Source organism: Heterocephalus glaber, unplaced genomic scaffold, assembly GCF_053883595.1.
Source record: "Heterocephalus glaber isolate CG9 unplaced genomic scaffold, H.glaber_assembly_v1.0 deba00001608, whole genome shotgun sequence".
Lineage (NCBI taxonomy): Eukaryota > Metazoa > Chordata > Mammalia > Rodentia > Bathyergidae > Heterocephalus > Heterocephalus glaber.
The window spans coordinates 39,235,500-39,258,503 of NW_028258379.1; the positions used below are offsets into that span (position 1 = coordinate 39,235,500).

The 23,004-nt window shown below is 60.1% G+C and overlaps 2 protein-coding genes across 5 annotated transcripts in view; one reads left to right on the forward strand and one right to left on the reverse strand.

Moving 5' to 3' along the window:
• Positions 1-8,938, forward strand: part of Dync1h1 (dynein cytoplasmic 1 heavy chain 1) — a 57,424-nt gene extending 48,486 nt beyond the window's left edge. Inside the window, exons 57-78 of the mRNA XM_004836935.3 lie at positions 43-196; positions 928-1,074; positions 1,170-1,320; positions 1,473-1,726; positions 1,809-1,943; positions 2,015-2,109; positions 2,204-2,378; positions 2,567-2,642; positions 3,715-3,875; positions 3,949-4,060; positions 4,134-4,194; positions 4,265-4,388; positions 4,476-4,589; positions 5,159-5,329; positions 5,446-5,663; positions 5,750-5,853; positions 6,571-6,782; positions 7,387-7,540; positions 7,943-8,085; positions 8,175-8,343; positions 8,426-8,553; positions 8,661-8,938. Coding sequence (XP_004836992.1) covers positions 43-196; positions 928-1,074; positions 1,170-1,320; positions 1,473-1,726; positions 1,809-1,943; positions 2,015-2,109; positions 2,204-2,378; positions 2,567-2,642; positions 3,715-3,875; positions 3,949-4,060; positions 4,134-4,194; positions 4,265-4,388; positions 4,476-4,589; positions 5,159-5,329; positions 5,446-5,663; positions 5,750-5,853; positions 6,571-6,782; positions 7,387-7,540; positions 7,943-8,085; positions 8,175-8,343; positions 8,426-8,553; positions 8,661-8,789 — 3,187 coding nt within the window. The 3' untranslated portion in view covers positions 8,790-8,938. The remainder of the gene's footprint in view (positions 1-42; positions 197-927; positions 1,075-1,169; positions 1,321-1,472; positions 1,727-1,808; positions 1,944-2,014; positions 2,110-2,203; positions 2,379-2,566; positions 2,643-3,714; positions 3,876-3,948; positions 4,061-4,133; positions 4,195-4,264; positions 4,389-4,475; positions 4,590-5,158; positions 5,330-5,445; positions 5,664-5,749; positions 5,854-6,570; positions 6,783-7,386; positions 7,541-7,942; positions 8,086-8,174; positions 8,344-8,425; positions 8,554-8,660) is intronic.
• Positions 8,939-9,077: 139 nt separating this feature from the next.
• Positions 9,078-22,974, reverse strand: LOC106007897 (uncharacterized). Of its 4 annotated transcripts, none has more exons than XR_015444959.1 (6): positions 14,765-22,974; positions 13,370-13,514; positions 11,357-11,414; positions 10,366-10,617; positions 10,236-10,277; positions 9,481-9,620 (listed from the first exon to the last, which is right to left on the reverse strand). XR_015444959.1 is itself a non-coding variant. In XM_021244073.2 (6 exons), the coding sequence occupies exons 1-5, from the start codon at positions 14,950-14,952 to the stop codon at positions 10,241-10,243; spliced, it is 594 nt and encodes a 197-aa protein (XP_021099732.2). In that variant the 5' UTR covers positions 14,953-22,974; the 3' UTR covers positions 9,481-9,620; positions 10,236-10,240. The 4 variants fall into 4 exon arrangements, 3 of the variants coding, with proteins under 3 accessions (XP_021099728.2, XP_021099732.2, XP_021099739.1); XM_021244073.2 differs by having other exon boundaries at positions 10,452-10,617; XM_021244069.2 differs by lacking the exon at positions 10,366-10,617 and having other exon boundaries at positions 9,078-9,620.
• Positions 22,975-23,004: the final 30 nt, after the last annotated feature.

The following is a 23,004-nucleotide window of genomic DNA, read 5'->3' on the forward strand; positions in this document are numbered from 1 at the left end:
GAGCCCTGAGTGTGCGTCACGCTCTCCGCTGGCCTCCCACAGGTACCCGCTGATCATCGACCCCTCCGGCCAGGCCACAGAGTTCATCATGAACGAGTACAAGGACCGGAAGATCACGCGCACCAGCTTCTTGGACGATGCCTTCAGGAAAAACCTGGAGAGTGCGCTGCGGTTCGGCAACCCCCTTCTGGTCCAGGTGGGTGTCCCCCAGACCTGCTGCCCAGAGAGGTCCCTCAGGAGCCTGAGCTTTCTCAGGCATGGCTGATGTGACATAAGCTGCGTCACACGGTGCAGACACTGGTGACAAGAGCTGTGGCTGACCTAACTTCAGAATAAGGGTAAAGCATTGAGATTGATCTGTGAGCCCCGCCAGGCGTTGTGGCACACGCCTGTGATGCCAGCGCTCCAGAGGCTGAGGCAGGAGGATCACTTAGAGTTCAGGCCCAGCCTGGGCTACACAGTGAAACCCTGTCTAGGAAAAACAAAAAAATTCAAAAGAGGCTTGGAATGCAGTTCAGTGCAGAGTTCCCGGGTCCAGTTCTTAGGATCGCAAGATAAATGCAAATGTAGCAGAAGCAGTGTTGGCATGTAAAATTCCATGCGGAGGGTCTGGGTCAGCACCGCGAGGAGACTGCACCGAGGGACGCATCTTACGGATGAGATGCCTGGCCCAGGACCCGAGGGCCGTTGTGGCTGCTGGCAATTCCTGTGCCCGGTACAAGCAGGAGGAGGGGACCCAGCGCTCTGCTGCTGACCCGAGCCACACCCACCACGCAGCCCCACTGGCCTGCGGCCTCTGCTCGGCCTCTGCTCGGCCTCTGGGCCACTGTGCTTGTCCGGGCAGGAAGTAGACGTCCAGGAGCTGTCGTTGCCCGGGTGACACTGCTTGCTGTAACTGACCGTGAGTGTCCACTGTGTGCTGTCTAGGACGTGGAAAGCTATGACCCAGTTTTGAATCCAGTGCTGAACCGTGAAGTTCGACGAACAGGGGGCCGAGTGCTGATCACCCTCGGTGACCAGGACATTGACCTGTCTCCGTCATTTGTCATCTTCCTGTCCACCCGAGACCCGACTGTAAGTGGCGAGACCTTCTCATAGCGGGCGGCAGGCGCTGGCTCTGCGGACTGGCGCCCTGACCGTGCCATCTGTCTGCCCGTCCGCCTGCACAGGTGGAGTTCCCACCCGACCTCTGCTCCCGAGTCACCTTTGTGAACTTCACCGTCACACGCAGCAGCTTGCAGAGCCAGTGCCTCAACGAAGTGCTGAAGGCGGAGAGGCCCGACGTGGACGAGAAGCGCTCCGATCTTCTCAAGCTGCAGGGTGCGGCTCTGGGTGTCCGTTCCCTGGTGCAGGGGGAGGCAAGGCCTGGCGGCAGAGGGGCTCACGGGGGTGACCAGGCGTGGGGGCACCGCAGCATGGCCTCCTCTTAGTCAGTGTCAGCGTCAGAGCAGCCGCATGTTTTGACCCCTAAGGGGAGTTCCAGCTCCGCCTGCGTCAGCTCGAGAAGTCGCTGCTGCAAGCTCTGAACGAGGTGAAGGGCCGCATTCTGGACGACGATACCATCATCACCACCCTGGAGAACCTGAAGCGAGAGGCGGCTGAGGTCACCAGGAAGGTGGAGGAGACCGACCTTGTCATGCAGGAGGTGGAGACTGTGTCCCAGCAGTACCTGCCACTGTCCACCGCCTGCAGCAGCATCTACTTCACCATGGAGTCCCTGAAGCAGGTGACGGTGCCCTGGGCTGCCGGGAAGGGTGAATCCCACAGGGGCCAGGCCGGGCCGGGCTTGACACGCACACTCCTTGCAGATCCACTTCCTGTACCAGTACTCGCTGCAGTTCTTCCTGGACATCTACCACAATGTCCTGTACGAGAACCCCAACCTCAAGGGCATCACGGACCACACGCAGCGCCTGTCCATCATCACCAAGGACCTCTTCCAGGTGAGGCGGGGCGCCTCCGGGGTGGCCATGGTGGGGGCGTGTTGGGGCCCTCGCTGACCTCTCCGTCCCAGGTGGCGTTTAACCGGGTGGCCAGAGGCATGCTGCACCAGGACCACATCACCTTCGCCATGCTGCTGGCCAGGATCAAGCTGAAGGGCACCGTGGGGTAAGGCTGTGCCCCACCTGTCTGCGTGTCTGTCGGCGACACTGCGTCTCGGGGCCAGTGCCAAGTGCCCCTGCTCACCTGACCTCCCCCACAGGGAGCCCACCCACGACGCCGAGTTCCAGCACTTCCTGAGAGGCAAGGAGATCGTGCTGAGTGCCGGCTCCGCCCCCAGCATCCCAGGCCTGACAGTGGAGCAGGCAGAGGCGGTGGCGCGGCTGAGCTGCCTGCCCGCATTCAAAGATCTGATCGCCAAGGTTCAGGCAGATGAGGTGACCGTCGCCGTGTGTGTTCCCGTGTCCGTGTGTGCGTGTGGTGCAAGGCCCTAGCGTGTTTCTGCATTCTGCTGCTCAGCTCGGGGCTGGGGAGGCCTCAGTGGCCCCATGGGGTCCAGCTTCACGCCAAGCCCGACCCAGATCAGCTGCATGCCATGGGGACACTTCCTCTGTCATCTCCACAGCAATTTGGCATCTGGCTGGACAGCAGCTCCCCCGAGCAGACCGTGCCGTACCTCTGGAGTGAGGAGACCCCCACAAGTGAGTCACGCCAGGCCTTCTTCACGGGCCTGAATATAAAGGGGTTTGCTGCCCCTACCCCGTGTTGGGATTGAACTCAGGACCTTGCGCTTGAGAGGCAGGCGGTGGAACCACTGAGCTACATCCCCAGCCCACCTGTTGCTTCTGAAGTGATGCTTCCACACCCAACACTCTGGGATGCTGAGGCAGGAGGATCACCGTTTTGACCCAGCCTGGGCGATTTACAGAGAACCTATCTCAGAGTTAAATATTTTTTAAAAGGACTGGGGCTGTAACTTGGTGCAAAGGCTTTAGGTTTAATCCCCAGTGCCACCAAAAGAAAGAAAGAAAGCTGGGGATTTAGCTCAAGTGGTTCCGCCGCCTGCTGCGCAAGCACAAGGACCTGAGTTCGATCCCCGGAACCAAAAAAGAAGGAAAGAAAGAAATGACATTTCTATAAAGAATAAGCCATTGGTTTCCAAGGTAACTATTCACCGTTAAAGCTTTTTAAGAAAGTGGCTCCTACATAAGAGTTTGCTTAGAAGTAGAAAATTAACACCAGGTGTGGTGGCACACGCCAGCACTCAGGAGGGTGTGAGGACTGTGAGTTCAAGGTTAGCCTGGGCAGCTGAGCAAGTGGAGGCCAGCGTGGGCCCCACAGACATAAGTGGAAGACCACAACATTTCCCAATTCCAGTCAGGCATGGTAGCCACTCAGGAAGCTGAGGCAGCTTACAAGTTCAAGGCCACCTGGGCAGCTTATTACAGAGTAATAAGCTGGGGGTCCAGGGATTTAGCTCAGTGGTTCTGGTGCCTGCCTCAAGTCCAAGGACCTGAATTCGATCCCCAGTACCAAAAAAAAAAAAAGTAATAACAAGGCGGGATGTGGCTCAGTGGAAGAGCTCACATCTGCTCTGAGCGAGGCCCCAGGTTCATCCTGGTACTGCAGAAAAATCCATGACAAGTGGTCCATGCCACCAGGGTGGGGTGGTGCTGAGCCAGGGCCCGGGACACAGGAGCCAGGCCAGGTTTTCCAGAGCCTCCTGCGGCCTCCGGGGCATGGCCAGAGGCTGAGCAGGACCCTTCCTCATAGCACCCATCGGCCAGGCCATCCACCGCCTGCTGCTCATCCAGGCCTTCCGGCCTGACCGCCTACTGGCCATGGCCCACATGTTCGTCTCCACCAACCTCGGGGAGTCCTTCATGTCCATCATGGAGCAGCCACTCGACCTGGCACACATCGTGGGCACAGAGGTGAGCCCCAGCCCAAGGGGTTTCCAGGCGCCCGGGGCAGGGCTGGCCGCTTACCTCCACCTCTGCCTCTCAGGTGAAGCCCAACACGCCCGTCCTGATGTGCTCAGTGCCTGGCTATGACGCCAGCGGCCACGTGGAGGACCTCGCAGCCGAGCAGAACACGCAAATCACCTCGATCGCCATCGGTAAGGGCCTGGCTGGGCGCAGCGTGAGCTCAGGACCCGCGTTCGGGGCTCACACTGTGCATCCTCGTCCCAGGCTCGGCGGAAGGCTTTAACCAAGCAGACAAGGCCATCAACACTGCCGTGAAGTCCGGCAGGTAGGCTGGGGGGTCCTGCCCATCCCCAGCTCCCCGAGGAGGCACACGTGGCTGAGGCCCCCCTTCACAGGTGGGTGATGCTGAAGAACGTACACCTGGCCCCCGGCTGGCTGATGCAACTGGAGAAGAAGCTGCACTCCCTGCAGCCGCATGCCTGCTTCCGCCTCTTCCTCACCATGGAGATCAACCCCAAGGTGAGTGCAGGGGCTGGCGGGGTGGCAGGAGCGAGAGTGGCAGACGGACACCACCCCTGGAGCCTGACGGGCGGCATCTTCCTCCAGGTGCCGGTGAACCTGCTCCGCGCCGGCCGCATCTTTGTGTTCGAGCCACCCCCGGGGGTGAAGGCCAACATGCTGCGGACATTCAGCAGCATCCCTGTGTCGCGGATCTGCAAGGTAATGGTTGCGTGCTCCTGGCATGGCTCCTTTGTGGGCCAAAGACCCCAGGACCTTCACCCCCTCCCAGCAGCAGCGCCATGCCGAAGGCGTGGGTCTGTCTGCCCTTGAGTGCAGGCGGAGTTTCCTCCTGTGCTGGGCAAGGTGAGTCCATACTCTGGTGCTCAGCCACTGGTGTGGGCCGCGGACGGCCCACGGCAAAGCTGCCAGAGCCCTGTCCCAGCACGGAGCCGGGGCGCCTTCCCTCCTGCACAGTCCCAGGGCCACGCAAACAGGTGCCAGGCAGGGTGGCTGTGGCAGGAGTCCCGTCCGGTAGCTCTTCCCGCATCTCGCCATTTCCGCTCTGAGTCATAATCGGCAGTTCTGACGTCACCTGTGTCACGTCTTGCTGGCCAAGAGATGTCCGCCTTCGCATTCCCGGGAGAAGTGCCTTACGCCCAGGGGCTTCAGGCTCAGAGGTCACCATGTGGCAGGCAGCGCTGCAGACTTGAGGTCCTGCCCTACCAGTGACGCGACCCCCGGGCAGGACACTGCTCTCCCCAACTCTGCCCTTGGTCCCTTCCACACAGTCTCCCAACGAGCGAGCCCGCTTGTACTTCCTGCTGGCCTGGTTCCATGCCGTCATCCAAGAACGCCTGCGCTATGCACCGCTGGGCTGGTCCAAGAAATACGAGTTTGGGGAATCCGACCTGCGGTCAGCCTGCGACACCGTGGACACGTGGCTGGATGACACGGCGAAGGCAAGTGGCCGTGGGGCGGCCGGGCCCACAGCCCTGGGAGGAAGCAGCCAGAGCCAGCGGGCAGGGGAAGGGGTGCTTGCTGGGGGGAGTGTGGCCAGCCGTGCCTCCCTCCCCAGGGCCGACAGAACATCTCGCCCGATAAGATCCCGTGGTCGGCTCTCAAGACCTTGATGGCCCAGTCTATCTACGGTGGCCGCGTGGACAATGAGTTCGACCAGCGGCTGCTCAACACCTTCCTGGAGCGCCTGTTCACCACCCGCAGCTTCGACAGTGAATTCAAGCTGGCGTGCAAGGTGGACGGGCACAAGGACATTCAGATGCCCGACGGCATCAGGTGCCCGGGAGGCCGCCAGGGCGGGCCGGGAGTCCCCTGCAGCTCGGGCCACCCCTAACCTAACCCACCTCCCGCTGCTCTTCCAGGCGAGAAGAGTTTGTGCAGTGGGTGGAGCTGCTCCCCGACACCCAGACGCCATCCTGGCTGGGGCTGCCCAACAATGCCGAGCGCGTGCTGCTGACCACGCAGGGTGGGTGGCCCCGGAGGAAGTGCCTGCCACGTTGCAGTGTGGCTGTGTGGCTCTGAGGTTTTCCTCCAGCTCGGAAACTCGCTCTCCTCAAGGGATGAGAAGGACATGGTGCTAAGTGATCCCTTCCCAGGGCGGGGGAGCAGCGCCAGGGCCAGGAGGTGATCTAGCCGCTGGTTCTCATTCCGGTGCCACGGACCAGCAGCACTGCTTCCCCTAACTTGGGGAGAGGTGTGGGACCAGCAGAGGAGCACCCGTGCCCACAGCCTTGCCTCCGCCCTTCCCTGAGCCGAGAGGCAGGGGAGACGGGCTAGGCCCAGCTCTCCTCAGTCCAGGACAGTCACTTGTCCCAGCCACGCAGGTCCCTGGAGAGTGACATGGCACCGTGGCCGTAGCTGGCGCGGTCCCAGGCCCAAGGGAGGTGTTGGCTTCGGGCTCCGGCGAGGACTTAGGTCTGCCTGTGGGGTCCCCGGGGGCAGTCCATGGTCAGCGCAGAAGCACAGATGTGGGCCCGAGAGCCGAGGTGCCATGGCTGGGTATGGCTGTCCCCAGCCAGAGCCCTTCCCGGGCCTGTGCCGGGGTGGCCACAGAATGGGGGACCCGGGTCTTTATCCCCGGGCCGCCCTGCACCTGGCCCCATCTCCAAAGCACTGGGCGTGGGCACAGCCTTCCCAGCGCTCACAGCCGCTCACGGCCGCCTCCTGTCCCCTCGGCCTGCAGGCGTGGATATGATCAGCAAGATGCTGAAGATGCAGATGCTGGAGGACGAGGACGACCTGGCCTACGCAGAGACTGAGAAGAAGGCGCGCACGGACTCCACGTCTGATGGGCGCCCGGCCTGGATGCGGACGCTGCACACCACGGCCTCCAACTGGCTGCACCTCATCCCGCAGACGCTGGGCCACCTCAAGCGCACCGTGGAGAACATCAAGGTAGTCGGGTGCAGCTGGGCCTGGCCTTGGATAAGACCAGGGTCCCCGAGGACTTGTGTGGCTGTGGTATTGGGCTTGAACCCAGGCCCTTCCCATGGAGCTACTTCCCGTTTTTTTTCTTGTTTTTTTTTCCGCGGTAGGGGATTGAACTCAGGATCTTGCACGTGCAAGGAGGGCGAGATGTCACTGAGCTAAGTCCCTGGACTCCTGCTCCCTCCTCTATTTTTATTCTTTTTATTTTTTTATTTTTTCTTTTTGGTACCGGGGATCGAAGTCAGGTTCTTGCGCTTGGGAGGCAGGGGACGGAACCACGGGGCTACATCCCCGGCCCTCGATTTTTATCTTGATGCGGCATCTCGCCAAGTTCCTTAGGCAGACTCCAACTTGAGGTCCTCCTGCCTCAGCCTCCCACCGTGCTGGGGTGAGAGGTGTGCGCCCCCGCACCCAGCTGCGTGGCCCTTGAAACAGGCCCCAGCGCCCCGCCAGCTCCCGCGGGATAAAGGACGTCAAGGGGCAGAGCAGCCTTCCCTCAAGGGCGCCAGCCCAGCTGGCCGCGTGGCCCCTGCCGTGCTCCCGTCCCTCACCGCTGCCCGCCCCCCGCCAGGACCCTCTCTTCCGGTTCTTCGAGAGAGAGGTGAAGATGGGTGCAAAGCTGCTGCGGGTTGTGCGCCAGGACCTGGCGGACGCGGTGCGGGTGTGCGAGGGCCAGAAGAAGCAGACCAACTACCTGCGCACGCTCATCAACGCGCTGGTCAAAGGTGGGCCCGGCCGCCCCGGCGCTCCGCTCTGCTCCGCTCTGCTCCGCTCTGCTCTGGCCGTGGAACCTGAGGGCCGCCGGGGCCCCTGGGGTGGAGGCGGTTCCCAGCTGTGCTCCGGGGCGTCAAGCAGGGAAGGGGGGCGGGGCCCGTTCCCCACGGGAGCTGCCAGGAGCCCCCAGCAGCTTGCTGGGGCCAGCGCAGAGCTGGGCTTGGGTTCTGCTGCTGCCCCTCACCCCCGGGCACGACCGACAGGACACCTGGGCTGCGGTTTGAGCTGGCTGTGGGTCCAGCGCCTCCCTGGCCCCTTGGGCATGACGGGCAGGGGCATGGCTGGGCTCCCGGGACCGCGGGGCCGGCAGCAGCCCAGCCCGGTCTCCTCCCACATCCCACATCCGCACGCAGGCATCCTGCCCCAGAGCTGGTCGCACTACACCGTGCCAGCAGGCATGACCGTCATCCAGTGGGTGTCCGACTTCAGTGAGCGCATCAAGCAGCTGCAGAGCATCTCGCAGGCAGCCGCGTCAGGCGGCGCCAAAGAGCTCAAGGTGGGCAGGCAGCTGGGGGCACCAGGCTGGGCCGCGCTGCCTCGCTGTCCTCGGCCTGCCTGACCAAGCCACCCGCCCGCTCCCCACAGAACATCCACGTGTGCTTGGGCGGCCTGTTCGTGCCCGAGGCCTACATCACGGCCACCAGGCAGTACGTGGCCCAGGCCAACAGCTGGTCGCTGGAGGAGCTGTGCCTGGAAGTCAACATCACCACCGCCCAGAGCGCCACCCTGGACGCCTGCAGCTTTGGGGTCACAGGTGAGGCGTGGGCCTGGGCCTGGCTCCCCGCTGCCCCCAGTGTCCCTGCTGGGGACCGGAGTCACCCTCCTCCCACCCGCAGGCCTGAAGCTGCAGGGCGCCACCTGCAGTAACAACAAACTGTCGCTGTCCAACGCCATCTCCACCGTCCTCCCGCTGACGCAGCTGCGCTGGGTCAAGCAGACGAACGCCGAGAAGGCGGCCAGCGTGGTGAGTGCGGCGGCCCTGCTCTGCACGGGGAGCCCTGCGGTGCCCACGTCCCCCCAGCACAGGGCCCTCGTCCCAGGCCCACCGCCAGCCTCCTCCCTGTCCTGCAGGTGACCCTGCCTGTCTACCTGAACTTCACCCGGGCCGACCTCATCTTCACCGTGGACTTCGAGATCGCCACCAAGGAGGACCCGCGGAGCTTCTACGAGCGCGGCGTGGCCGTCCTGTGCACCGAGTGACCGTGGGCACGTGTGGACTCGGAGGGGAAGTGGCGGGTCTGAGTGGGCGGAAGTGGAGCAAGGCTGATGGTGGGAACAGTGGACTCGCGGACAGAGTGGCCGTTTTTAGGGAGCTGGCGCTGTTTTATGAAATAAAACCCTAACTGTGACCCGGCTCTGGTCTCCTCCAGCTGCACCCCAGCCTCCCCCAGGCTCTGCCTGAAGAACAGGCTCTTTTGCAGCCACGCAGACAGCCACAGGGGGCCAGGGCGCTCCTGGGCCCAGCTGGCCCTCAGAGCCAGGTGTCTCCTTCAGCTCCACCACCTGTCCTGTCCCCAGCATGGCCAGGCATGCAGAGGACAGTGCCTTCGAGGGGACAACACAGTCGCAGCCCTAGAGCAGCACAGGCCCCGAGCACTGAGGCCACTTGGTCCTAGCAGCAGCACCGTCCTGTCCGTTACCCCCAAAAGGCCGGAGGCGGGGGAACCAGAGCAAGGCTGACAGGAAATAGCCCTGGCCACAGGACGTGCAGGGACAGTGAGCCAGGTCAGGAGTGTCCAGCACCCACAACACAGTCCAGGCCCTGAGAGGGGCCCTGGGAGCCCGTGGGCCAGGGCTGCACCTCCGCCTCCTGCGGTCAGGGGCCAGGCAGCACTGTCCCCACCAGCCCTGCTCCCAGCAGGGTGTTCAGGCAGAAGGCGGGAAGCGTGCAGAGCAGCAGCTGCCTGTGGCTTCCTTTATTGCACTTGGGAATGTGGCCCTTGGGCAGGGGTGGGCACCAGGCTGGAGGGCAGGACCGATGGACAGGGGTATAAGATGGGGGTGTCAGCACCAGTCTCCACGCCCACCTGCCTGCGGAGACAGGAAGATGGTCAGCCCCCACACTGCGCTGCCCGCGCAGCCCTACCCTGACCCCAGCCCGAGCCTGGCCAAGCAGGACTGGGATTCGGGAGGGGAAGGCAACAAGAGGAGCCCCAGGGCGCCCCCCCAACCAGCCCCTGGGGCCTTCGGACTGGTGTAGAACTGGCCTCTAGCGCTTTAGGGAAACCCTATCCAGAAATAAAGTAGCTCAGTGGTAGGGCAGCAGGGCTTCAGTTCCCAGTACTGGGGAAAACGAGGAAAGAGCCAGGGTGAGCCACACAGGGCCTTCAGGGACTTGGTTTGGTTTGGTGGTGGGCTTTTTGAGACAGGGTCTTGCTACTTTCTGAGCTGGCCTTGAACTCTTGATGCTCCTGCCTCAGCCTCCTAGATTGCTGGGATCACAGCTGGGTGCCACCAGGCCTGGCCCCTTGCTCGGCGGCTACTCTTAAGGCAGGTCGGGTGAGGACAGACTGATTGGGCGAGTTTTGATCTCTAGTTTCCAAGACTGGTTATTTTCCAAGGAGCTGTTTTTGGGAACTGAGGCACATGGGTCAGCTTTGCCCCTGGGCCCGCCCCACCCCGCCCCTCCCTGACCTGAGTGCTCACCTGGGTTAGGCCACATAGTAGTTCTTTCTCTTTTTTCCGGCTCTGCAAGTAAAAGTTCCAGTTTCAAAAAAAAAAAAAAGTTCCTGTTTCCTCTTGAAAAGTGAGAGCTTGGGGCCCTTGTCCCGCTCACCCCCGAGTCTGGGTGGTGGTCATGTCCCCCTGGCTCTGCTGGGCGGATGTCTGCCAGCATTGGGGGGGCTCCGGGGGCAGCTTCACCTCGCCTGTGGCCTGCACATCCATGTCACTGGCTTCCAGGGCAGCAGGTGCTGCCGAGTCTGACACACCAGCTTCCCCTGAGGCTTTGGCCCAGCACCCAACAAGCGTTTGGCCAGGGCGCCTGCAGGCCTGGGGTCTCCTCCGAGTCTCTGACTGGATCTAACAGCTGATGGGAGAGGATTTCTGCCGTCAGCAGGCTCTGGCGAGCAGCACGGCAGGGCAGACAGCCCGCCTCCATCACAGGTCGGCGAGCTTTGTGTGATCTGATCTGCCTCACCGATGACTATGACTTTTTTCTTCTGAACACTGGGATTGATCCCAGTATGCAATCCTCCTGCCTCAGCCTCCGAGTGCTGGGATTAAGGCATGAGCCACGCACAGCACCTGGCTGAATCTTAAACTGCGTGAGATCAAATGGCTGGCACAGTGGCATCTGTGGGTCGTCCAGCGGTGAGGGAGGGTGAGGGAGGAGGATGCAAGCCCAGGCACTGAAGGCCCCGGGAGACATAGTGAGGCCCTGTCTCAAAGCAAAGTGGCTCCACTGCTGCTCCGCACCCCAAAAAGCCTGAGGCCCCACCCAGCGGATTTGCCCAGGAGCAGAGCGCCCCCTCCCGGCCAGACCAACAGTGCTGGTGCCTGGAAGCAGGGCGGGGCCCCGCCCCGCCCCCGGCCCCGAGCTGAGCTGCTGAGGCTGAGATGCGGAAGCCAGCGTGAGAACTGCTCCAAACTCCGACCCCAGAAGCGGCCGGGCCACCGCAGGGCCCGCAGGGAACTGGGAGCCGGGGTTCCGGACCCCCAGACTCCCGTCCCTCCCCTTTCCCCTCCAAGAGGCCCTGGCAGTGACTGTCCTGAAAAAGCTGAAGCACGCCAAAAAGGCGGGAGAGCTGCCGTGCCCTGCCACTGACCTGCGCAGCGCAGGCAGTGTCCACGTCCCTTCATTTGGGGCTCAAGGTCCTGTGAGACCTAAAACCACAAGATGTACTTTGCCCACCTGCTTGTGATAAGTGTTCAGCCGTCCCCTGGCAACAGCTACCCCAATGTCCCAGGTGTAACCGTTTGCAGCTTGGGTACGCAAGGCACAACCAATCAGGTTTAATTGCCAATCTAGAACCTTGCTGTAACTACTATAAAAACCCCTGCTGATTTGGAGTCAGGGCTCTCAATCTTGACCCGCTGCGGCGGTGACGGTTGGGAGTCCCTGCTCGAGCTTGAATAAACGACCCTCAAGTGTTTACATCGGAATCGGCTCCTTGGTGGTCTTTGGGGACCTCGAAATCTGGGCACAACAGTCCCACTGCCTGTGGGGACGTCCCCAGGACACCACATCCTCCAGGGAGGCCGACTGGTGGCTCCAGTCCCCAGTGTCCCTCTTCTGACCACGGCTTCAGCAAGTGGCACTCAGGGTGCACTTGTGCCTGGGACCCCACCAGCCTTCTTCACTTAGGTCATGAAAACCTCCCAGAGCTCGCTGCCTCTTTCTGAATTTTTAAATGTTTTTTTTTTGGTACTGGGGATCGAACTCAGGACCTTGCGCTTGCGAGGCAGCCGGTGGCACCACTGAGCTACATCCCCGGACCGTTAAATGTATTTTTTTTTTGACTTGCTGGTTTTTGGAGACGCGGGGACCTTGTCACATAATCCAGGCTGACCTCGACTTCCGATCCTCCTGCCTCAGCCTCCCGAGGGCTGAGACTGCAGAGTGCACCACAGCTCCCCGCTCTTATTTTGACCGACTGCCTCCGCCCCCCGGCCACTGCCTACCCTCATCTGCCCACCCTCATCTCACACAGCTGTTGCTCGTCTGTTCGGCAGAGGTCAGCGTGAAAACGAGCCGAAGTCCATGGACACTGCGCTAGCCCTGAAGTGGTCAGAACTGTTCGGTCCAGTCCACCGCCCGCCGCCACCACCATGCGTGGTGAGCTCTTTCTTCAGAGCTCAAGTCCGAGCAGCCACTCCCAGGGGCCGGCCCAGCATCCACAGCAACCCTGGGCCTCGGTGACCACCAGCCAAGGGTCCGGACCATCAGAATTGGGCCGCAGGCTCTTTCCGACACGGGATTAAGCCCAGTGCCTTCACACGGAGTTTATCCCCAGCCCTGTCTTTAGATTATAGTCTGACATGGGTCTCCCTAGGCTGCCCAGGCTGGGCTTGAATTTGCAGTACTCCTGCCTCAGCCTCCCAGAGTACTGGGATTTCAGACATGCACCTCCATGCCCAGCTAATTGACATTAATTTGAGGATTAGCTAAATCTTTACAGGTTTGCAATTAATCTGCCAGACAAACTACTTTGAGTCATGCTTTTTTCTTTTTCCTATTAAAAAAAAATTCAAGCCAGGTGTGGTGGCATACACCTACAATCCCAATACTCAGGAGGCTCAGGCAGGAGGGTCACAAGGTCAAGCCTGCCTGGCCTACAAGGTGAGTTTGAGGCTGGCCTGCCTGGACTACGTACCGAGGCCTTGTCTCAAAAAAAGGTGTACTTTCTTCTAAAGTATAACATGAAGCTAAGATATGGCTCACATGTGCACCAAGCCTGGCTCAATCTCCAACACTGGGGGAAAAAAAACAGCCCCGCATGGCAGTGCGAGCCTGTAATCCCAGCACATGAGGAGGCTGAGGCAGGAAGACCGTAAGTTTGAGCCCAACCTGGGCAATTTAGCGAGACCCTGCCCCACAATAAAAGACTAAAAACAGGGCTGTGGCTGTAGCTCAGTGTGAAGGCCTGGGTTCCATCCCTGGTTCTCAGAAAGGAAACGAACCTCAGGAGTGACCACAGCCACACACAGGCGACTCCTGAGGCAGCTGGGGCTGCTGTCCCCACAGAGCTTGAAGCCCGGGTGGCCCCTGGACCCCACCCTCCGGGGCCCCACTGTCCCCTGAAGAGCAGAGGCGGGTGCTGGGCTACGCTATCACTCACCTCTCTCCAGATGGCTTCGGCCAGGTGGGTGACCTGGGCGAGAGGCTGGGCTGCTGCTCTCTGCTGCCTTTCGGCCAGCCGTGGGGGCTCATGGGGCCCGGCCTCGGAGGGGAGAACAGGCAGAAGCCGCTCTGCAGCCTGAGCCCTGGGGGCCGGATGAGGGCTCACCACCACAGGGAGGGACAGAGGTGACCCGTGTCTGACGTGTTGGCCCTGGTTCTGCCCCGGATTCCGGCAGGAACCAGGTCCCCTTCCGGCCCGGCCAGGGTGCGAGCAGCTCGCCTCCCTGCTTGTCTTTCCTGCCTGCAGCACTGGGTGCTGCTCGGCCCTCTGCCTTTTATTCCCAGAAGGGTTTGGCTAAGTCACGAGGTGCCCAGGTGGGCTCAGCTTGATGGCGTCCTGCCTTGAACACCCAGAGGCGAGGAGGAGAGACAGACGCCCATGGGAGCCAGGCCAGCAAGCTGGGTGACCAAGGCCTGGGGGCCCGGCCCCACCCCACGAACGGGGAGGGCCACAGGAGGCACCTAGAGGTGGCAGCACGAGTTCCTCTGCCGCTTCTGGAAGCTGCTGGCCCCAGCCCAGGTGGCACTGAGTTTGGCCCTGATGCAGGGGGCAAGGGGCCTCGACTCACTAGAGAAACATTTGAGTGTCGGGGACAAAGTGATCAGAGTCAGGTGGGGAGGGACTTTCCGGAGCCTTCTGTCTTCATCATGGTGGCAGAGGCCATAGCACATCTATGTCAAAACCCAGAGCCCATGCCCAGCGTGGTGGTACACGCCTGTGATCCCAGCACTCAGGAGGCTGAGGCAGGAGGATCGCCATGAGTTCAAGGCCAGCCCGGGCTACATAGTGAGACCACATCTCAAAAAACTAAAACCAAAGCCCTGAACAACCAGGCGAATTTGTGACAAAGTTAACACCTCACAAGATCAACCCAGGGGCTTTGCAAAGGAGGTTTGTAGGGGGAAAAAGTTTTGAGTTGAAATAAAGCTGCAGTGTAATGCATTGCTCAGCCCAGCGAGCTCCCTGGAGACTCGCAGGCCCTGGGGTCCCGGGATCTACTTGGGTGGGAAGCTGGAAGCCACCACTCCCCGAGCCTCTTCCTTGTTTTTTGTTTTGAGTTTGGAGACAGGGTCCAGGCTGGCCTTGAACTCAACCCACCTGCCTCAGCCTCCCACGTGCTCAGACTACAGATGCGTGCTGCTACTGCCTGCGGCTGCTTTTTCGTTACACGTGAATCAAAGCCCAGGGGGATTTAATCCCGGGAATGGCGTGCCCAGGTAACACAAAGCCGCATTTCCTAAGAAGCGTGAGGTTGTTAACAACAAAAGTCCCCGGAACCAGAAACCCACAGAGCAGGGAGGAGCGGGGCCCACAGCTGCCCTCCGCACTCACCAGGAGAAGTGGAGGCTGCAGCTGGGCCCGGGGCCTCCTGTCACCCAGTCCTCGGGCTCCTGGGCGGAGGCGGTGTTGAGGCCTATGGGGAAGCGAGGGGGCACAGAGAAGCGCCACCCCCAAGTCCCCAGTCCTGGGGTGGTCTCGGCCTTGGTGCCCACTCTGCCCTCCGGACATGGCCGAGGCATCGGCCTCCCTTGGCCTTGCTGGCCCGAGTGGCGCAGTCACTTTCTGGTGGCCTGGATGGTCTGAGCAGGCCTGCCCAGTGTTTGGCCCAACGTTTTCCTCGTCCATCAACTGGGGCAGTGGGTGAGAGCGGCACACCACAGAGGAGAAGCGCCTGTCATGATCCCAGCACCCGGGAGGCTGGGGCAGGAGGATCCCGAGTTCCGGGCCAGCCTGGGCTCCATAGTGATGCCCTAACTCCAAACAAGGGCTGGCACCAGCTCAGGCAGGGACAGAGCCTCGGCCCCCCCTGCCCCCAGGTCGCTACACCAATGGCCCAGGCTGTGTCTCCACCCATCGAGCAGCGCCTGCGCCCAAGGCCCTTAGCGCCCCAAACCCACTGCCCACTGCCGCTGGCCAGGGCAGCAACCCCTCCCGCCTTTGTTGCCACCAGGCTCGTTCTGAGCATGGCACCATGAGGGACCAGGGACAAGCAGGGAGGGCTGCTCCGCCCGGCCCCATCCCGCCCCGATGCAGAAGAGGAGGCCCAGCCACATAGTGTGCGTGGGGTTTTGGTGTCTGCTTTGCAGCATTGGGGTTTGGACCCTGGGCCCTCACACTGAGTACAGCCCCACCCCCTTTTCAAAAATCTTGACACAGGGACTGGCTAGCTCCCCTGGGCTGGGCTGAGCTTGTGACCCTCCTGCCTCAGCCTCCCAGAGTGCCTTGATTATTCCAGGCGTGGGACACCAGGCACAGCTTGTTTTGAAAAACTCAGTGCTGCTTGAGCCACCCCCGCACGCCAGCTGTGAGCAGACAGCGGCCTGGGTCCCGGGCCTGGGTCCTCGTCGGGGTCGGGACCGGGAGGAAGCGCCTGGGCAGTGTGAAGATGTCAGCTGCCGGGGAAACTGAGTCAGGGAGGCTGGAAGTCCGGAAAGGCCGGCTTCCTCCTCACTCCCCTCCCTGCTTGCGGCCCTCGCTCTCGAGCCCACCAGCCAGCCTGAGACAGTGTGCGGTGCCGCCAGGCTGTCACCCCAGAGGGCACAGGGCCCGAAGACACCTGGTCCTCAGGCAGTCACGCAGCCCCGCGCCCACACGAGCTCCACACCCAGGGAGACCCTCCATTCAGCTGCCCCGCCCCACGCGGGCAGGAGCCAGGCCCTGTGCTGAGCCAATCCCGCCCCTTCTTGTTCTTGCTTTGAGCCAAGGTCCTGCTAAGTCACTAACCTGCCCAGGCTGGCTCAAACTCACCATCCTCCTGCCTCAGCCTCCCAAGTGCTGTGGTCTCAAGGCAGTGCTCACACTGCAACACCCTTTGCACACGTGTGCACACGCACATCCCTCACAGCTCCCCCACCCTGCATCCTGCTCTACTGTGGTCACTGTCTGTCCTCACCCCCTGACTTTCGCTGTCCTCCGGGCCCCTGGGGGCCACACGTGGCTCTGACTGCACATGGGGGCTCAGCTGTGAGCGTCTGCCAGAGGGCGAGGGCACCTGCTCTGCCCCAAACCAAGCCAGCCATGGTGGCGCACGCCTGTAGGCTGAGGCAGGAGGGTCACTGCCAAGGCCAGCCTGGGCTACATGGTGAGACCCTGCCTCAAAAAAGCAAAGCAAAGCAACCACAACCAAACAACACAATTCCTCTTTTTTTTTTTTCTTTTGGCACTGGGGATCCAACTTGGGTCCTTCTGCTTTCAAGGCAGGTGGTGGCACCACTGAGCTAAATCCCCAGCCCAACACAATTCCTAATGCAACAGCATTAGACAGAAACCAAGGACAGGGCCCGGGATTTAGTTCAATGGTTCCTCTGCCTGCCTCACAAGCCCAAGGACCCAAGTTCGATCTCCGGCACCAAAAAAAAAGAGACCAGGGATGGCGGGGCTCACCCAGGGGTCCAACACTCGGCCAGCTGAGGCAGGAGCATCCCAGCTTCAACCCCAGCCTGGGCAACTTTTTTTTTTTTTTTTTTTTGGTAACAGGGATCGAACTTGGGGAGGAATTTTAAAAAGCCTGGGAATTTAGCTCAATGTGAAGGCCTAGGATTCAACCTCAGTGCTAAAAAAAAAGGAGAAGGAGGAAGAAAGGAAGAAAGGAGGGAATGGATTTTCTAGTATTTTCTTTTTAATTTTATGTTCAGAAAGGGTCTCACTAAGTCATCAGGCTGGGCTTGGACCTGAGATCCTCCTGCCTCAGCTCCCAAGTGCTAGGATCACAGGCATGCACCACCATGCCAAGCTAAGAAATCAATTTTTGCCTTTTATAAAATACCTGGCCTCTGGCCTCCTGTTACAGTGGCACCAAGCTGTGCAAGACAGAGGACTTAGTTAGAAATGTTTCCGCAGCCAGACATGGTAGTTGCTTGCCTGCAACCCCAGCTACTGGGGAGGCTGAGGCAGGAGGGTTGCCAGTCCCACTTAGTGAGATTCTGTCTCAAAATAAAATTTTATTTATTTTGGGGGTGTACCGGGGATCAAACTTGGGACCTTGCACTTGCAAGACAGGCACTGGAACCACTGAGCTAAATCCCCGGCCCGCAAAATAAGATTTTAAAAAGAGGCTGAGAACGTGGCTCAGCGGTAGAACACGTGCCTGCCAAGCACGAGGCCCTGGGCTCCATCTTAGCAGTGAAAAAAAGCAAGAAAAAGAAATGAGTCTCATAGATGTAAGTCAGGGCTTGGACAGGCGCTTGGGCTGGGTTTCCAGCCAACAACAGACGCCCTGGTACAGCCAGCCAGAGGGGCAGCGCACATGCGCGTGCACATGTGAGACACACACACACACACACACACACGCACGCACGCACGCACGCACATCCCTGGCAGGCCGCACCAGCACTGCAAGCCCTTACCCACTCGAGCCAGGCCCTCCTCCGACCCTCGGTGCTGACTTCCGGCCTCAGCCAGGGTCAGGCCTCCTGCCTTCAGGCTCCGCCCCGTGGCGGCCCCTTCCGCAAGATGACCCGCCCTTTCCGCCCAAGCAAGATGCTGCTGTACTTGGGAGCCTGAGGCAGGAGGATCATGGGTTAGAGACCAGCTTGGGTTACATAGCAAGGCCCTATCTTTTGCTCCCCCAACAAAGCTGGATGTTGTTAGCTATTTTTTTTTTTGAGACATGGTCTAAGTTCCCCAGGCAGGACCGAGTCTTCCTGCCTCAGCTTTGCAGAGCGTGGAACTATAGGTGTGAGCCAAGTTGATCAGAACATGAATTAATACAACTACAGTGGAAAAGGATGGAGCTTCCTCAAAACAGTAAGACCAGATGTGGTGGTGCATGCCTGTAATTCTAGTACTTTGGAAGGCTAAGGCAGGAGAATCAAAAGTTCAAGTCTCACCTGGGCAACTTAGGGAGACCTTGTCTCAAAATGTAGAAATTAGAAAGGGCTGGGACATAGCTCCGTGAGATAGCCCTGAGTTCAGCCCTCAGGATCACAAATAAATATGAACAAGTAAGTGTCTATCACACGGTCCGGCTGTGCCTTCTGGGTCTGCATGCAAGAACATGAGATGTGCGTCCTAGAGGGGCCTCAGTCAGCCCGGCCCAGCAGCACAGGAACCAATGAAGAAATTCGGGGTCTGGGAGGTGGGGGTGGGGCTGCAGGCAGGAAGCTCCCTGGCCCTGGAAAGAAAATATGGGACAGCCATGGCGGCACCTGTAATGCCAGCACTCGGGAGGCTGAGGCAGGAGAAGGCAGCCTGCACTACAAAGCAAGACTTCTTCCCACTCAGCCTCCACTGTTCCTAGAATTCATCCCATTGTAGGGAACACAAACCTGGCAGGGCGGACTCAGCAGTCTTCCCTGGCATCACCTGGACTATTGGGGCCCAGCGTCACCCATGAGCTGCCTTCTCCTGGTGGAGCTGCCCCTCAGAGCAACAGAATAAATGCACAGAATCACAGCACAAAACCAGAGCTTGGGCCAGGGCAGTCTGGTGGCACCTTAGTGGGCTCCTCGCTAAGCTGCTTTCCGCACAGGGCGGCCAGGGATTAACCCAGGTCTGGGGCAGAAGGAATCAGGACATCAGGATGGGTCCTCTCTCTGACGCTGCTCCCCACCTCCCCTGGGGCTCCCACTGCCAAGTCACATGTGTGCACACTTCTTAACATGCACAGCCCGACTGTGAACACCTGTTTGTTTTTTTAGACGGGGTCTTGCTGGGTAGCCCAGGATAGCCTTGAATGGGCAGCAATCCTCCTGCCTCAGCCTCCTGAGTGCTGGGGTCACAGGCGTGCAACCACCACCCCTGGCTACCACCAGAATAAAGGTGAAAGCCACCTCTCAAGGTCCAAAGCTTTGATGGCCAGTCCTCTCAGGGGACGACCCCTCTAGGGACGGCCACTGTACTTTGGGTTTGTGGGCCAGCCCCTGGAGGGCCCGAGCATGGCGGCACACACCTGTAATCCCAGCATTTGGGAGGCTGAGGCAGGAGGATGGCTGTGAGTTCAAGGCCAGCCTGAACTGCATAGGGAGACCCTGTCTCAAAAAAGAGGAAAACAAAATAGAACCCACCAGATCCCAAAGTTCTGCAACCGGAAGCAGCACAGTTCAGGACTAGGCCCAGGCCGATGGCTTATTTCAAGTCCCATACATGGACACACACCCACTCTGCTCTAGGAAACTGCCTCAGATGAGATCACACTTCGGAAACACTGCGTGCTGGCACAAAGCCACTGCTAACCTCCGCAGGCAAATTCCTAGTGGCCACCCAGAACTGGTGTGTCGAGGAGGGAGGAGAGTGTCCAGCCAGCTGCCCTTCCCAAGGCCCCAGCCTGGGGCAGGGAGAGCACCGCGGCCTCTCCGGCCCTGCCCCGCAGGCGTCCAGCTTGAGGTCTCCTGGGGGTCAGGTGGGGCGGCCGTGACCTTTGTCTAAGGTCGGGGTCCGGGGTCCAAGGCACTCACCTTCCAGGGCGGGGGTGGCCACACTGTGCCCAGAGCGACCCGAGCCGAGGGGGCAGCTGGCCCAGACGGCCCAGCTGTGTGACATCACAGGAGCCTCGGCAACCAGTGTGCAGGCGCCACGGGCAGCAGCCTGAGACCTGAGTGCCCCGCTGCCACGTCCTGCCCGGCCCGTGCCCCCAGGGCTGTCCACACCTTTGACCTGGCCACCGCCTGGCCAGCCCACTCTACCCCACTGGGGCTGAACTCAGGGCCCCGCAGGCGCTAAGCACAAGCACTGCTGAGGCTCAAGTAGAGCAAGGACAAGTGAACAACAGGAAGTCCAGGGGCAAAAACAGACGCCAGAGCAAGGAGACATCAGAATGGCTGAAGCCCAGATGGGCAAGGTGGTGCACACCTTTAACCCCAGCACTCCGGGCTGAGGATGTAGCTCAGTGGTTCCTCGAAAGTGAAAGGTCCTGAGTTCGATCCCTGATACTAAAAAAAAAAAAAAAAATTTAAAAAGGCTGGGAACGTAGCTCAGTACAAAGGCCCTGGGTTCAATCCTCAAAATCACGATCCTCCTGCCTCAGCCTTCTGAGTGCTGGGATTACAGGGATGCACCACCAGCCTTGACTTACCAATTTTTAAATTCTGACTAGGTTTGTTTTTAACCTGGGATCTAAAACTGGTTCTTTTTGGAGCCCATTCCATTTCCGGCTCTAGAACTTTGCTGGTCAAGCTCAAGAGGCCCTCAGGGCTGCAAGGAGGGCACTCAAGTGACACATGCTCCCATGTGGTAGCACTGCGGTCTGCGCCATGCCACTGTGTTCATACTGGTGACTCCCAGCGCACTTCCAGGGAGGACCCTGCTTTTCCCCCAGAGGAAGAACCTGCAACCCACTTTCAGAGCTGAGCCTCGTAGGTGCGGCGGGGAGGCCCACAGGCAATAGAGGGGATTCAAACCAATTTAAACAATTGCCGTCCTGGAAGAGAACCCATCAGCAGCGAACCAGCTGTCCCATCCACACTGGAGCCTGGTGCTGCCCACGTGGGGCAGGTGGGCAGGAGTGGGAGGTGGACACATGGAGGTGGGGGGTGGGGGTGTGCAGAAGGGGCTCTCTGCAGAGGGATATGGAAGCAGAGTCAGGACAGTGCTCAGACAGCCTAGCAGACTGGCACCAAGACTTTCAGCACTGGGGACTGGACTCAGGGCCTTTGCACTGAGCTGCATCCCCAGCCCTTTTCGATAGGGTCTTGCTAAATTGTTAAACTGCCCAGGCTGAGCTCAAACTTGGGATCCTCCTGCCTCAGCCTGCCAGTGCTAGGACTATAGGCATGGGCCATTGTGCCCAGGGCATGAAGGGCATTCCTCTCACCTTCCTGAATGCAGAGGTGAGGGAGAAAGGTGATGTGAAGTGCAATAATTGCACAACACTGTTAAGTTGAACAACTGCCAAGGAAAGCCCAGCCCAGCCAGGAGGCAACCCTGGGCTCAAGGCCCAAACCACCCGGATCCAACAGGCCTCTTGGGTCCCCAGAGATCCAGGTGAGGTCGAGCCTGCTCCTTGCCCCTCTCCCCAAGGCCAGCGAAATGAGGGATGTGGACAGCCAGCCAGGATTACGCCCCAGCCAGCCTGGGAAACACAGGGGCCTGCTGTGAGTGGCGGCACCTCCTGTCCTCCTGGCCTTCACCAGGGGCCACGAGGTCCACAGCAGCCTGAACTACTGAGACCCCCCCGTCTCAAAAAGCAAACAAGGTACTGGGAATTCAGCTCAGTAGTCCCCAGGTTCAGTCCAGAGAAAGTTGGCACTGGTCCCGTCCCAAGGCTGGGCACATCTCCTGGCAGCTCTGTCCAGCACAGGGTTCTGAGCGGACAGCTCCAGAGCGGTTACACCAACTCGTAAAAGCTGCAGTTGGAACAGTGCCCAAAACCTTTGCATTGCCCTACACCCTCAGCCATTTTTAATCAAGTTTGACTCCTTCAACTTTACTGGAGACAAGGGTCTGTGCACTTCAGGTTGGCCTTGAATTTGTGGTGATCCTCCTGCCTCTGCCTCAAGTGCCAAGAAATCACAGGCTGGGCCACCAGCTCAACCAACTTCCGACGAATTTCCAGATGGTGCAAAAAGGCTAGAACCCAGAGCGCCTCCTTACGCAAGGCAAGGTGCTCTGTGTTGAGCTGCGCCCCAGCTGACTTGGTGAGGGAGTCACCGGCCTTTCTGCACATCCTTCAGTAAGCAAACAGCAGATTATCAGGTTTAGGAGTCAGTTCCTCATTTATCACCTCAAGGAACCCAAGACCTTAGGACCCAGGCCCAAGCAGGGGAGCCAAACCTTCCTGTCCTCTCCTCTCTTCTCTGCCTGCTCACCACCGTCATCACCATGCTAACCGCGTCACCACTTGCAGGATGGAAGGCTCCCACTTCCCGCCATCTATTCAAGACCCCAGGGCCCCCAGACCAGGAGCCGAGACGCTGCACCCACCACAGCATCTCAGCTGCTGTCAGCAGTGGGTGGGCCCTCACCTGGTGCACATCAGGCCCTAGGTTCAAACCCTGCTGAGCAGATAAGTCCCAGTGGGGAGAATGCACATCAGATATGACACCCGCACCAGAGGGGAGCAAGGAGCAACTTGGGAGAGCCCGCCTCACACGTGTGAGGCACAGCTGTGACAGGGTGGAGTCACAGGGGCCACATCTGACACCCTTCATGTCCCTCACCCACACCTGCAGGTGTTCCACACTTTGCAAAAGGCCCCTGTGCTCAGGGCAGCCACTGCTGCCACCCAGCTCCCCCGGCCCCCGCCACTGGGCCCCCAAAGGCTGTGCATGTCAGTAACCCCAGCACTCAGCAGGCTGAGGCAGGAGATCCTCAGGAGTCAGGACAGCCCAGGCTGTGAGTTTAAGGGCAGCATGAACTACAAACTTAGATCCAGTATTTTGTTTTGGTACTGGGGACTGAACTCCGGACCGTGGGCTTTCACGGGAGGCGGCGGAACCAGAGCTACATCCCCAGCCTAGATCCTGCTTTTAAGAACAACCAAGAGGGCCAGGGATGTAGCTCAGTGGCACCGCCGGAGGCCTTGCAAGTGCAAGGGCACGAGTTCTATCTCCAGTACCACCCCCCAAAAAAAACACCCTAGAAGTGGCCCCTCAATTTGCTGGCAGACCATGTGGTTGTTTTCAACATTCTGGGGC

What these genes read in the sequence shown, in the direction of transcription:
- LOC106007897 (XM_021244069.2), bottom strand. Translation starts at nt 14,952, where the DNA reads ATGCCTCGGCCATGTCCGGAGGGCAGAGTGGGCACCAAGGCCGAGACC. An exon ending in CCGAAGCCATCTGGAGAGAG is followed by an intron (nt 11,415 to 13,369) that starts GTGAGTGATAGC and finishes TTGTGGTTTTAG; the next exon opens with GTCTCACAGGACCTTGAGCC. An exon ending in TACTATGTGGCCTAACCCAG is followed by an intron (nt 9,621 to 10,235) that starts GTGAGCACTCAG and finishes CTGTCTCCGCAG; the next exon opens with GCAGGTGGGCGTGGAGACTG.